Here is a 14,317-nt window from a genome sequence, read left to right on the forward strand (position 1 = left end):
ACACTGAATCTCCTCCTTCTCATTGACTAGCCCCGTTCAATCTTCGTCATCGTCGTTACCTTGTCCGATCTCATCGTGGATGGAGAAGGGGTGTGGGGAGAAGGCAGAAGAAGGGGAAAGGTCCCTAAACAATTCTGGCCTGGGTTAATTTCGTCCAGGGCCTTCCATTATTTATACTAAGTGGGTATTTTTCATAAAACCCCCCAAAAGTTAAGTATATCTTCCATCGTCCAAAAGACCATTTGCATGTGACCGCCTAGGCCCATGTTTGAATCTAGTTAACGACTCCATCGGGCAATAACCTTTATTGGCCTTCCAAATTAATTAATTATATCATCATATAGATAAATTAACATCGGATCGATTTAACTACACGTGGGGTGCGAAGCTACACCCCGTGTTCCAGAAGATACAAAGGAGTGTATACCGACTCACTCATGGAACTTGTCCGTCATCGGTTATCGTGTACGTATAATCCCTCATCCACTAGACGTATCTTGGATGACTTAAGGTATAGTCAACTATCAAATCCTAATCGGTCATATGAGTTAGTACTGATGCATTCGGAAATCATCTGAGAACACTTCTTTGTAGGGTCTGTCCTTTCGTGCAACCGGTGCAAAAAGGGTTTGATGTGCGAATAGGGTTCGATTTTCCAGACCGCACGTCGAACAGTTCTACAGTCTTTTGCACCGCACATTGACCATGGGCCTGTGCGGTGCGAATGTCTGGTTTAGTGTAATGTGTTAAGGCTTTCAAATGAACTCTCTTCGTCGTCCTCTCTCGTGCTCTTCTCTCTCTCTCTCTCGTTCCTCTCTATGTCGTTCCTCATTCTCTTGTCTCTCTCTCGTTCCTCTCCCTCTCCCTCGCAGTCTTTTCTCTCGTTCCTTGCTCTCCTCTATCTCCCTCTTTCTCTCACATGCTCTTTACTCTGTATCATTCCGCTCTCTCCCTCTTTCTCTCTCATGCTCTTCTCTCTCTCTCGTTACTCACTCTATCGCTCTTCTCTTTCTCTCTGGTGCTCTTCTCTCTCTCGTTCCTCTCTCTCTCTCTTTTATTTCTCTCGGGTGATCTTCTCTCGCTCTCTCGTTCCTCTCTCTCTCTCACTCTTTTGGTTCTCGTTACTCACTCTATTGCTCTTCTCTTTCTCTATGGTGCTCTTCTCTCTCTCTCTTGTATGTCTCTTTGGGCCTATGGCGTTCTTCTCACTCTTTCTTTGATTCACTATCGAGCTCTTCTATATCCTCTCTATTTCTCTTGTTTAAGACAGTTAGACGACGCTCTCTCTCTCTCTCTCTCTCTCTCTCTCTCTCTCTCTCGCTAAGCTCTCCCATCCTCTTCCTTGCTCTCTCTCACTCTTGCCTCTCCCCCTCTACCTCTATGTCTCTCTTCTCTCTCCCGCTCACTCTTCCCTCCCTCTCTTGAGTATGCAGTCCAGTCCTCTCTTGTTCTCATATTCTTCCCTCCCGCTTGTATTTTGTCTGATCTTGTGTGATGTGCGGTCCGATTTCATCGCACAAATTCGGACCGCACATCGATCAATGCTTTTGTGCGATCGAAAAAATTGCACGCTGGCCAAAAAAATAGGACTGGACCGCACGACCTTCCCTACTTTTCCGATATTTCACTGCCTTAGCCAAGGACTTCATCGCATTGTCTTCCTTGAGCTGTCACCTCTTATATCGAGGGTGGATGATCCTATTTTGACCACTCAATCATCTTCGTGAACTTATTGATGTACCCGAACTAAGCCCGTTTAAAATCCCATGATTAGAGACTCGTTGGCCATAGTTAAAGTAAAATCATCTGTCCACACGACGTCCTTGGTGTCTCAGGTCTAAGGACCACTTACACAACTGTGATGTGAATCAACCTGATTGACCATTAGGTATAATACTGAGGGCGGATGATCCTGTCTTGACCACTCAAGCTTCATACTGATGGATATATGTCGCTGTCAAGCCAATCACACTACCATGTTTATTTAAGTCCATTGAATAAAATATTTACGTTCATTATTATTCTGTGTGATATTTATAATGAAGTCCATGAATATGTTCAACGACTTAGTGAATTATGATGAGATCATAATACAGTGATCACTAGTTTTTAAACATGTATTCTAAATATTCCTATTCGAGGATGGTCGAGACGGACATCAAATTAACTTGATAGAATAGCACTAGCTGATCGTACTTATTCGATAAGTATAACTGATCTTGTGGCTGTTAGTGTGGCGACACTAAGGGCAGATAGTGGGTGCTCTTTGGAGAAAGAGTTCACTGAATTGATTCGTATGAATCCCTGAATGGTATTATACCTAAACGTCAATCAAGTTGATTCAAGTCAAGGTTGTATAAGTGATCCACTAACCTGATACACCAAGGACATCTCGTGAGTGGATGACTACATTTTGACTTTGACTTACGAGCCTCTAGTCATGGGATTCAAATAAGTTATAGATTGGATGTAGTAAAAGGCTTACGGAGATGATTGAGTGGTCAAGATGGGATCGTCTGCCCTCGGTATAAGAGGAGATTGACTCGAGGAAGACGATGCAGGAAAAGCCTTGGCCAGGGTAGTGAGGATATTGGAGAAGGCGTTCTCCAATGATCCTCGTTACGCATCAGTATTTATCGAATGACGGATTAGGGTTTGACGACAAACCATGCTCTAAGTCGTTTGAGAGTCTCGCACGGATGATGGATTATACATATATGGTAACCGATGATAGTTAAGGTTCCATGAGAGAGTTTGAGACTACTTGGTATCTTCTAGAGCACAAGGTGTAGCTTGGCACCCGATGGGCTGGAAACTAAACTATCGATTGGGTTAAATCAATCTTTATTTAATTAATCTATATGTTGATATAGTTAATTAATAAGGTTGGTTAATAAATGTTATTGGGTGATTAAAGTTATTAACTAGAACGATACATGGGCCTAGAGGGTCGCACGCACAAGGTCATAAGGGCACTGGTGGATATATTTTTCTTTGGAGGGTTTTTGAGAAAAATCTTAAGTGAAATATATAGAGGTAAAGGGGTCTCATTTTAAGCACCCATGCAAGCCTCATTTGAGAGCCCCCCCCCTCTCCACTCTCTTCTACACTCATCCAAGGAAGAGTGTCTTCATGGTGAGGAGATCTTCAAGATTCTCAAGAAGAAGTGAAGAAGAAGACGTGAAGATCCAAGCGCCGAGTGATCGCGTGGACACTTCTAGAGGCCGAACACGTGAACGGCTTCAGAATGATCTCGGAGCGGCAAAGTCAAGGGTGGAACGAGTTCCTCAAAAGGTACTACAAATGTTTTGTTTTATAGATCGATTGAAAATTGATTGACCACGCTTCCGCATCCATGGAACGTATTTTTCCATGGATGAACCAAAGCACAAAACCCAACACATACTACATCTGAGCTATGACTTGTTTGAATCCCATGATTAGAGGGTCGTAAGTCATAGTAAAAATGTAGTCGTCCATTCACAAGATGTCTTTGGTATTTTATGTCAGTGGATCACGTATACAACCGTGACATGAATCAACTCGATTGATGTTTAGGTATAATACCCTTTAGGGATTTGTACGGATCAATTAAGTGAACTCTTTCTCCAAAAAGCACCCACTAGCTGTCCTCAGAGTCGCCACACTAATAGCCACATGATCAGATATACTTATCGTATAAGTAGGATCAACTAGTGTTATTCTATCCGGATAATTCGATGTCCGTCTTGACTATACATCGAATAATAATATTTAGAAACATGTTTAAAGACTAATGATCATTGTATTATGATTTCATCATAATTCACTAAGTCATTGCACGTGTTTATGGACTTCGTCATAAAGATCACACAGAATAATAATGAACGTAAATATTTTATTCACTGAACTTAAATAAACATGGTAGTGTGATTGGTTTGATGGCTACATAATATCCATCAATATGAGTACGTACCATGCTGGCCATCCGCCATACAAATTGGAGGAGAGAGCAAACAAGAGGAGATCAAAAATAGAAGGAGGGCGAAAATCAGATGACTTAGATTACTCCAAATTCAACTCATGATACCTGACGACTGAGGAGGAGTTTTCGGCCTGAAAAAATTATGGTAGTTATATGTTTCCATCCTCTACCCATTCACCATTTTGGATCTACAAATACAACGCCCAGTCATTTTAAAAAAGGAACCCTTGTATTTTTTTTCTAATTATGATTTCCATAGTGATTTTCTGATTTAAAGTATTGTTTGGGCATGTTATTGTACTCCAAGAGTGAAGGTTTGAATGAGTGATGTTCAGATCAAGATACCTGAAGAAAAGACACACTTGTCCCATGAGACATGTTGCAATGAGGTTAGTGTAATCTTTGTGATTTTCTAACTCACATTTCTGTCTTTTTTTGTAGGTCATCATTAGGGGTAGCCAACAGTTCCACTATAATGCACACCACCCCCATCTCCGCCGTTTGTTAGAGCCTATACCCATTCGTCTCTGTTGCACCAGCGACGTTAAAATCCTCATCATTCGTCCCCCTCCGCTGCTTGTCAGCGCATATCCGTCATTGTCTTCGTCACAATATCTCTTTCATCCGCTCCACTCCACTCACATCAGTCTCTGTATGCCGTCACAGGAGCTCCCAAATCACTGCCCAAGGTGTTTTAGTTTATAATTAAGTGATAATTTTCTACTATAAAATTATATAAAAAGTTCTCAATATTATTTCATATAATATGAATAAATTAGGTTAAACGAGGTGTAAAATATCTAACCCCTCATAATTAAATTAAAAAAAAGAACTTGAGGTTTTTGAACAGGAAGTTATGACAATTAAAAAAACCAGTAAAAAGATGAATTTAAAAAATAATAAATATTCAGGTATAAAATTGGAATTTTGAAAAATCTCTAGCCCCTCATAATTGAATTAAACAAAACAGGAAATAGAGATTTAAACCGGACCTTATGAAAATTTCAAAAAAACCACAAACTGACAATTTTTTAGATAAGGACTATTCAGGTATCAAATCAGAAAATGTGAAAAATATCCAGCCCCTCCTAGTTTAACTGCTCAACAGAGTAAACAGGGATTCTGAACATGAAATTATGACAAATTTAAAAAAAGTAATAAAATGACGAATTTGAAGAAAAAAAAATAGTCACGTACAATGGCAGAAGTTATGAAAATACAAAAAACCAATAAACTGACAAAATTAAAAAAAGGAATATTCAGATATCAAAGCGGAAAATGTGAAAAATATGAAGCCCGTCATAATTTAACTACACAACACAGAAAAGGGGGATTTTAAACAGGAAGTTACGAAAAATAACAAAAACAATAAAGTAATGAATTATAGAACAAGAAATAGTCAGGTATAATAGCGGAAGTTATATAAGAAAAAACAATAAACTGACAAATTTTTAAAAATAAGGAATATTCAGGTATAAAATCGGAAGATGTGAAAAATATCAAGCCCGTCAAAATTTATCTACACAACACAGAAAACTGGGATTTTAACCAGGAAATTACGAAAATAAACAAAAATAATAAAACGATCAATTATAGAAAAAGAACTAGTCAGGTATAATAGCGGAGCTGCGGAAGTTATGGAAATATAAAAAAACAATAAACTGACAAATTTTTAAAAATAAGGAATATTCAGGTATAAAATCGGAAGACGTGAAAAATATCAAGCCCCTCGTATTTTAACTACACAAAACAGAAAACAGGGATTTTAAACAGGAAATTACGAAAATCAACAAAAATAATAACATGACGAATTAAAGAAAAAGAAATGGTCAGGTATAATAGCGGACATTACGAAAATTCTACTGCCCCATATAATTACGCAAAATAAAACAGAAAAACGAGGATTGATCTATAATTCAAAAAAAATAGTAAAATGGCGAATTTCTAAAATGAGAAATATTCAGGTATAAATCTTACAATTCGGAAGAACAGTAGATGAGGAAGATCAGCGATTTCTTCTGTGGTCGGAGATGGCGATGGCGACGACGCGTTCTTCTCCATCGCCATTACTGTCAGTTTCCCGCCCCTCTCGCCTGCAACTTCGTCTCCATCGTCGCCGAGGATTGATCTTCTGTCAACGTTCACCGGCGGAAGAAGATCGAGAACGGCCTCCCGCTGGTCGGAGGTGATGATCATACATTCATACTTCTACAACTCTTCCACGTTTGTGGAAATCAATTCGATCGGATTTCAGCTTCAATCTGCGTTTTTTCTCAGGGAAATCATACTCAGAACCAGCGAGTTCGCCGCGCTCGCAGCCATCTTCCATTTCAGGTTGCAATTGTGAAACCCTAGATTGCCGGCGTTAACCCTAGTTCTTGATGTATCATCCTGCTTTGAAGCGGAACGAAACCGAGCTATCTCGGCGTGCAGAAGAGTCCTCCTTCTCTAGCGCTATGCCCCGCGACGAACAACTGCTTGTCCACCTCCGAGGACGTCGGCGATTCTTCACATTTCGCGCCGCCGTGGTGATCTACGAATCTTTTTCTTCAAATTTATTGTCAGATCGGATCGCCGTTGGCTATGAATCTGCAATGTTGGCATGTTTTCTACGATTTTGTATACTGGATAGAGGATTTGAGAAAGCTTCTCGTCGACTCGCAGGAACTACAGTCCAGAAGATGGCCGAGGGAAGACGAAGAGCAGGGAAGCGGCCATGGCGGAGCTCCTCGAAGTGGTTCGTCGAGGATACTGTTCATTCTTCTTGCCGAGACTGTTCGAAGATCAAGATTATTCAATCTCTGCAACTCTCAGGTGAAATCAAGCAAACCAGACGGATTCACGCCGCGGATCGCGGAGAAGAGGGACGACTACCTCCGAGTTGAGTACGAGAGCCCATTACTGGGAGTAAGTTCGATCTTCTTCCCCGTCTCGCCATTTTTCTTCCTCGTTCTCACTTCGAGCTCGAAATCTGTGGCCAGTTCGTCGACGACGTGGAGTTCTGGTTTCCTCCCGGGAAGAAGCCGATCGTGAATTATCGGTCTGCATCGAGGCTCGGATTTCTCGATTTCGGCGTGAACAAGAAGAGAATCAAGGTAATTTAATGGAGATTTTCACTGTCGGACTTTGAATCTTCCCCCGATCTGAGATTTCTCTGCAGGCGCTTCGGCTGAACTTGGAGAAGAAGGGATGGGCGTCGGAGTCCAGCTTCTAAGCTTCGAAGATCCAAAATTTTGAAACATGAAATATCATACTTGTGAAGTAGTTGACTTGTCGGTGGTCATATCAATGCAACTATCTTGGACTAAATAGTAGATATCCATAGTAAGATGATCATATTGCATATGAATGCAAAACATACCTCGGTCCATCTCGTCTTGATAAGAACCTTGATGTAGATTTGCACCAAGGAAGGACAGGATTAAGGTGAGATCGGGACGAGCCACGTGAAGACGTGGTGGAGGATTGGCAAACACGGGGAAGGAGATTGTCGGAGACTAGAAGAAAATATATTTCGCGTGAATGTAAAACATACCTCGGTCCATGGCCTCTTCGAGGGGGTAAATAGAATGATTTGATAAGAACCTTGATGTAGGTTTGCACCGAGGAATGTGGATAGAGGTTTATGGTAAGATGGTCCTGAGATTGGCGAGTAGTAGCGGAATTATAGGAGGAGATATCCAATGGAGGAGGCGGAGATCGACTCAAGACGAGCTACATGATAGCGTGGTGACGAGTCGGTGATCACGGGGATGAGGATCGTCGAAGACTTGAAGATAACTGATTGGTAGCGGATAGGGATCGGATTGGAGGGTAACCGGCTGAAGATTTGGTGAGGTGATAGCCGAAACGTCCGGGATGGGACTGAGACAGAGAGGATATAGACAGTGAGCCAAGCGGCCGATCTTATTTTTAACTACCCCCCTAAGGAGAGGGCTAAAAGTATTTACCGAGAAAGGACTCTATCTATCCCAAAATGTCGTATCAATAAAATACCCCTTATGACCTAAATTGCAGACTATTCCCTTTGGGGTAGAGTATCATATCCTAATCCAAGACATCGATACATAGATACTCTTGGGGGTATAGTAATATGTTTCATGTACGATATGAAACCTAAAACATCGGGCAACTAAAGTGCCCCTAATAACCTAAATTACAGAATATATCCTTTGGGGTGGAGTATCATATCCCAACCTAAAACGTTGACAGATTGATACCTTTGGTGGTATAGTAACGTAATTCGCACCGCGTGATCTAATCTAAAACATCAGATGACTAAAGTGCCCGAATGACCTAAACATCAGATACCCTTGCAAATAAATTATCATATGCTGACCTAAAACATTGATAGATACATACCATTTGGGCATGGTAATAAGATTCAAATACACGCTCCAACCTAAATATATCAGATGACTAAAGAACCCGTAATGAGCTAAATTGATGAAGATACCCATGGGGTTGTAGGATCATATCACGATCTTGGGGGATGTTAAGGGTATATTTAATTGTCCATAGATTAACAAAGTAGTCAACAATCTAGACAGAGAGATTGAGAATTAGAGAGAGATAAATATAATTATATAGTCAGATAGAGAGGGAGACCTAGATTAAAGTTGATGAGAGAGAGAGAGATTGAGAGAGGGACATAGAGCGAGACTGATAGGGAGAGAATGCTAGATTAAGAGAGAGATAGAGACAGAACAAGAGAGGCGGAGAAAATTCAAAGAGATTGCTAGAGAGTTTTAGAGAGAGAGATGCATCCGGGTCACCTTCATATGATGTGAAATTTGACTTATTTCACTATTTAAACCTGTCAAATGAATCTGGTGGGGCCGCAACATCCGGCCGTGCCCACTTGGCAATCTCTGATTGGCAGAAATCAATTTGGGACGGTTACTCCCAGTTGTCTGGCGGCAAGAGATAAGACCAAACTCAATTTTGGCGGGAAAGATTCGCCACGTGGCGTCCACGTGTGCACTTTCGCGTAATTATCGCCCTGACGGGGGGTATTTATGTAACATGAGATTATCTCCTACCTCACTTCTGCCGACCTTTCTCTAACGAAACATAACGACTTCGGCGACTGTGGCGGACTTGTCCATTTGAAGATTATCCATCGCTCTTCCTCTGCGAAGCGTCTCCGGCCAGCGATCGATCGCGAGGATGAATTCTACCGATCTGCGAAGATCGGCGGTGGATGATCGCCTCGCGCTCCGTCGTTCTTCGACTTCTTCTTTGCAGTTTTCAGATCGGACGAGGTCGATCGCCGTCGCCGGAAGTCAGGCCGGAGGAATCGGATCAGGCGCGCAGCCGACGAAACTTCTGTTCGTCGCGGATGATCGGATGAATTCTACGGATCTGAGAAGATCGGAAGCGGATGATCGCCTCGCGATCCGTCGTTCTTGGACTTCTTCTTTGCAGATTTCAGATCGGACGAGGCCGATCGCCGTCGCCGGAAGCCAGGCCGGATCTGGCGCGAAGCCAGCGAAACTTCTTCTCAAAGTCACCGTGCAGAGGAATCTGTGGCCGGTACTCGTCGTGATGTCGCCGGAAAGCTCTGTGGAGGATCTGATCAAGGCTTCGGTCGCCGCGTACGTCGGAGAAGGCCGCCGGCCGGCGCTTCAGGAGCGAGATTCTGTCGCTTTTGAACTCCATTACTCTCAGTTTTGCATGGAAAGTAGGTTCTCGTTTCCGCCTTCTCTTCCTCCAATGATTGCGTTGATTTTTCAGGCGTTTTTCGATTTTTTTGTGATAGGTTTGAGGCGAGATGAGAAGGTGATGAACTTGGGATCTCGCAGCTTCTTCCTCCGTCCGAAGCCCGTTGACGACGCCTCCTCCGGAGACCGCTGCGTAGAGGATGGAAATAGGTTCTTCAAGGTGCATCTCCCTCTCTCTAGATACTTAGGCGTAGCCTTCCGCCTTTGATTCTCCGATTCTCCCATTTATTCTCTATACGAACTCTAGAATTGAAATCCGATTATAGATGAAATAGATAAATATGTTGTGATAGAGATTTGTTGTTTTGGGCGGTGGAGTTGATTCAGAAAAGTGATGAAAAACTGGAAATCGATTTATACGCTGTTCTTGGCGAATTATCACTGTAATTTCTCGCCGACAGATTTCTCCTTTTTATTGTATACAATCTCTTTTTACTATTTCGGAGTACAAACTTTTACTCTCATCTCCTCATCCTCAAAATTAAACAAACATTTCCAATCCAATTAATGAATATGGAATGTTTTTGGTTCTCGTTAGAGTTAAGATAACTACTGCCTTAAAATGACTTTCTTTCAATTGTCAGAAAAACGTTTTCCATGTCTGATGATGATATAATCAATGGATTCCTGATATTTAATTGTAAGCCATTCATATTTAGAACAAAAATTTCGTTTTAAAGGGCGTCTGGAGTTTGGGTAAAGGTGTTTGCTTTAAATTGGAGATTGCGGTACCAAAATAGAGTTTTGTAGAGGGCATGGACTGATAGAAATTCATGAGAAAAGTAGTATAAAAAACGACATTAAGAATGTATTCTCCTAAAAAGTAAAATAAGTATGAAAATGAATTATTTGACCCGAGATTATCGATATGATTATCTTTATTCAATAATAGGTTAGTATCTCTCTCTTATAATTTATGTTTCCTTGATATGTTGTTGAGTGAAGCTTTACTCGAAATAATATGATAGAAATATAAATATTCTTTTTGCTGACTTGAAATATGAGAAAACCTGAAATTACCCTTAACATTCCTTATAAATATTGACATAATTTGATGCACATTTCCCCTTGTAGTTTAAATGCACACAATCATTACTATACTTATGAAATATGGATAAATCAAAAGTAGACAGTGAATCAGCTGTTATGAAAATCATAAATGATTCTAATGATTTAAAATTAATTATAAAAGGTATACCTATTATTAAATTAAAGTTTATTGGGTGCATTTACGGAGATCGGAGATATTTAGGTACTCCATAATATTATCTTGAAATTCTCCTATAAAATAATAAATAAGTTTTTAGTTACCAAAGCCTTCACGGATTGGGTTGCTCTCCTCCTCTTACCACATAGGCTTCATGGGCAATGCTTCTTCATCCAAATTCAATGCCTGCTAAAAAGTTGTCAGGTCACTAAAAACCAACATGAAAATGTGATTCAAAGCATGTTAGATATCTATTAATTTTCCTTAATACAAACTATATCAAGTTCTTTTTTTCAAAACTTCTAACATTTCTATCCGGTTACATCACAAATTTCTTATCTAACTAATTTATATCAAACCCAAAGCTCAATAATTCCCTTAAATCCAATATAATTCGTTATATTTTCCTTTTATTTTAATTCAACAAGATCCTTTAATTCTCACTTTCTCCAAATCTATCTATATGCTTCGTAACATTCATATATTAATTTATTCGACATCACATCAACACAGACTTCAACATAAATGTCAATAAGTATTCTAATCAATCTCAGCTTAGTCAATACTTATTGGAATATATATATTAGAATTAATTTAACAGGAAATAGATGAAGTCAGAGTTGGAATATTTTCTTACTATTTCAATTCAAGAACATCCATTGGCTCTCAATTTCTCAGGGTCTATCTATCCATTTCTCATGTCTCATATACTAATTCACTCGCAATCAGTTCAATACCCTCCTCAACATAAATATCAATGCATATTCTAACTAATATCAACTTGTTAAATAATTATTACAATCTCAACTTGAAAATAATTTAACACAATATAATGAAGTTGAAATGGAAATATTTTTCCTTTTATTTCAATTCAACAAGATCCATAAACTCTTGCTTACGCCAAATCTGTCGATCAGTTTCTTATTTTTCATAAATTAATTTACTAGATATATTTTTCAACACTCTTTTCAGCACAAATGTCAATACATATTCTTAAAAATCTCAACTAGTTCAATAATCATTACAATCTCAGCTTGACAATTAATTTAAGACAAAAAAGATAAAGTCAAAGTGCGACTGTAAACATCACAACAGTTCAAAAATTATAATATTTTAGTCCAGATACATCACAACAGTTCAAATTTTCTCAAATATTCTATTGAACTCATTTATTTCAATCTTAAGATTTTCAACTATTTAAAAGTAGGAGGATCATTCCATAAAATTATTAGGAACACTTTGATTCTATAATACATATCTTACAAACTTAATTTGATATCAAAATCCAAAACTTAATGTATATTTATATTTTAATTTTATTCCAATTCAACAAGATACATTGAATCTCATTTTATCTGATTCTATCTAGCTGTTTATTATTTTCTGATAAGATAATTCATTGAATATCAATTCAATACTCTCCTCAACACAAATGTCAATACATACTATAACCATTATCAACACGTTCAATAATGATTACAATATCAAATTGACATAATTTAACACAAAAAGATGAAGCCGCAATGCAGTCATAAAAATTTAAATTCTATATCAAACATGTAATTCACCTAAAATTTATAATAAATCACAAACTCTATAACTCCCTTAAGCTCCATGTAAATATTTATTGTTTCAATTCAATAATATCCCTGATTCTCATTTTATGGCAATATAATTTATTTGTAATCCAATATCTTATCAGGGTTTTGCTATATGTCCTACTGAATTTTCTAAAAAAATTGTATAAACTTATCCTTGATTCTTGAATATATGAGAATTCAATCGTCTAGCATGTAAATAATAAAAGTAAAAGGGTTAAAAATGGCATGCACAATGAGGGAGTACCCTTAGACCTATCGTCCAAAATGACAAAGTGAACCTAGAAAAAACATTTTTGGTATATCAAAGCTTTAGGCTTAAAAGTCTAAAATATGAATTAGTTGCATTAAACATGTTTAAAAAGTGACTCTAAGATAACACACTGTATCGAGTCACTGTAGAAATATATGAGAACGACATGAATCTTGAAAATTCCCAATGAATATCACCATTGTAAAATGTTAAAACATATCCTTGTGTGATACTGAGTGATGAGATGAAAATTTATGACTATTAAATGTACATTTGCATTTTTTACATTTATATATCATGACTTGGGTAATTATGTAATTTTTTAATGTTAGGTAACCATTAAATGATAACAAATTTATAGTTACCCCAATGATACTTATTAGTAGCATTAGTATGTCGAATATATTATATCAGCTGAACAGAAAATGATTGGATCAATGATGAAAAAGGGTCATGAATAACATAAATTATGTATATATTTTAAAATAAATTATATAAAAAAATTCTCAACTGAATTACTGTCAAAAGCCAATGAGGACTTCTACAGAAAAATCAGGATTTTATTTTACATCTCCACATTGAAAAGTGCACCTACATCTTATCTTCTTTTTGTTTTCAGAGATAAATGCAAAGTGATACTCTTTCTGTTCTCAAATATCTTGTTGAATGCCATAGTTAAACCAGAAATTTGAGATATGAAAGTTGTTAAACAAGGGTTCTACGTGTGGGCCTGAGTAAGTGGGTCCCAGCCCACTTACTCATTTATATATCTCTCTCTCTCTCTCTCTCTCTCTCTCTCTCTCTCTCTTTCTATTTGTATCGGGCAAGTAATCACATTGCCCTAAGTTTTTCTCTTTTCTTGAATATTCCACTTTCTCTCTTCGCATGGTCTCAGAGCAGACATAAACGCCGCCACCATCATTTTTTTTCACCCTTCTCTGGCAATCGATCGGCGGCTCTTTCTCCTGATCCCTCACGTTTCTCGCGTCCTCTCTGCTTACTCTCCGGATCCATCGTCCCCTCGCCGAGCATTCTCCTCGAGCGTTCTCGTCGTCGAGCGTTCTCCTCGTCGGAGTTCTTGGCTCTCGGCGATCTCGGTGTTGGTCTCCTCGTCAGAAATGCTTCGTGCGTCCTCTCTGGATCCATTGTGTGGAGGGAGGGCACGGTTTTTGAAGGCATTGAAACCAACGTTCATGGCTCCATATCAGCATTCTTGACTCCTAACGCTTCCAGCATTCATCGGATCCCTGCTCCTCTTCACGCTGAGCGTTCTACAAATTCCTTCGTTCTTCATGTGTGTCATCCACGCCGCGACATTCTCGCCGAGATGTCGCTGGAGATCCTGATCAGCATCCTCCACACGGTGGGGATCTTCGCGACCTCCGGTGCCCTCCATGGTCGACCTTCGCATTCGTTCTGGATGTGTCCTCCAGCCAACTCTTTTTATTGGTCACGTGGTGTCCATTTGGTGTTAGCACTCCTTTGACATCCTCTGGCGTTGCATGTGGCTCCACTATCCCTCCAATCAAGCACCATCGACACCCTCTTCTCGGCACAGCTCATCTCAACGTG

The 14,317-nt window shown here is 39.3% G+C and overlaps 2 protein-coding genes across 2 annotated transcripts; both read left to right on the forward strand.

The window, feature by feature from the left end:
• Nucleotides 1-5,951: 5,951 nt before the first annotated feature.
• Nucleotides 5,952-7,273, forward strand: LOC144712268 (DUF1499 family protein). The gene is made up of 7 exons (XM_078586496.1): nucleotides 5,952-6,149; nucleotides 6,242-6,298; nucleotides 6,367-6,492; nucleotides 6,629-6,701; nucleotides 6,779-6,871; nucleotides 6,946-7,059; nucleotides 7,125-7,273. The coding sequence occupies exons 1-7, from the start codon at nucleotides 5,995-5,997 to the stop codon at nucleotides 7,176-7,178; spliced, it is 672 nt and encodes a 223-aa protein (XP_078442622.1). The 5' UTR covers nucleotides 5,952-5,994; the 3' UTR covers nucleotides 7,179-7,273.
• A 1,746-nt stretch (nucleotides 7,274-9,019) lies between these two features.
• LOC144712111 (uncharacterized) lies at nucleotides 9,020-10,125 on the forward strand. Its single transcript, XM_078586296.1, has 2 exons — nucleotides 9,020-9,647; nucleotides 9,726-10,125. Exons 1-2 carry the CDS (start codon nucleotides 9,134-9,136, stop codon nucleotides 9,893-9,895), a joined length of 684 nt encoding a protein of 227 aa, XP_078442422.1. The 5' UTR covers nucleotides 9,020-9,133; the 3' UTR covers nucleotides 9,896-10,125.
• Nucleotides 10,126-14,317: the final 4,192 nt, after the last annotated feature.

The sequence above is a fragment of the Wolffia australiana genome, chromosome 14, assembly GCF_029677425.1.
Source record: "Wolffia australiana isolate 7733 chromosome 14, ASM2967742v1".
Lineage (NCBI taxonomy): Eukaryota > Viridiplantae > Streptophyta > Magnoliopsida > Alismatales > Araceae > Wolffia > Wolffia australiana.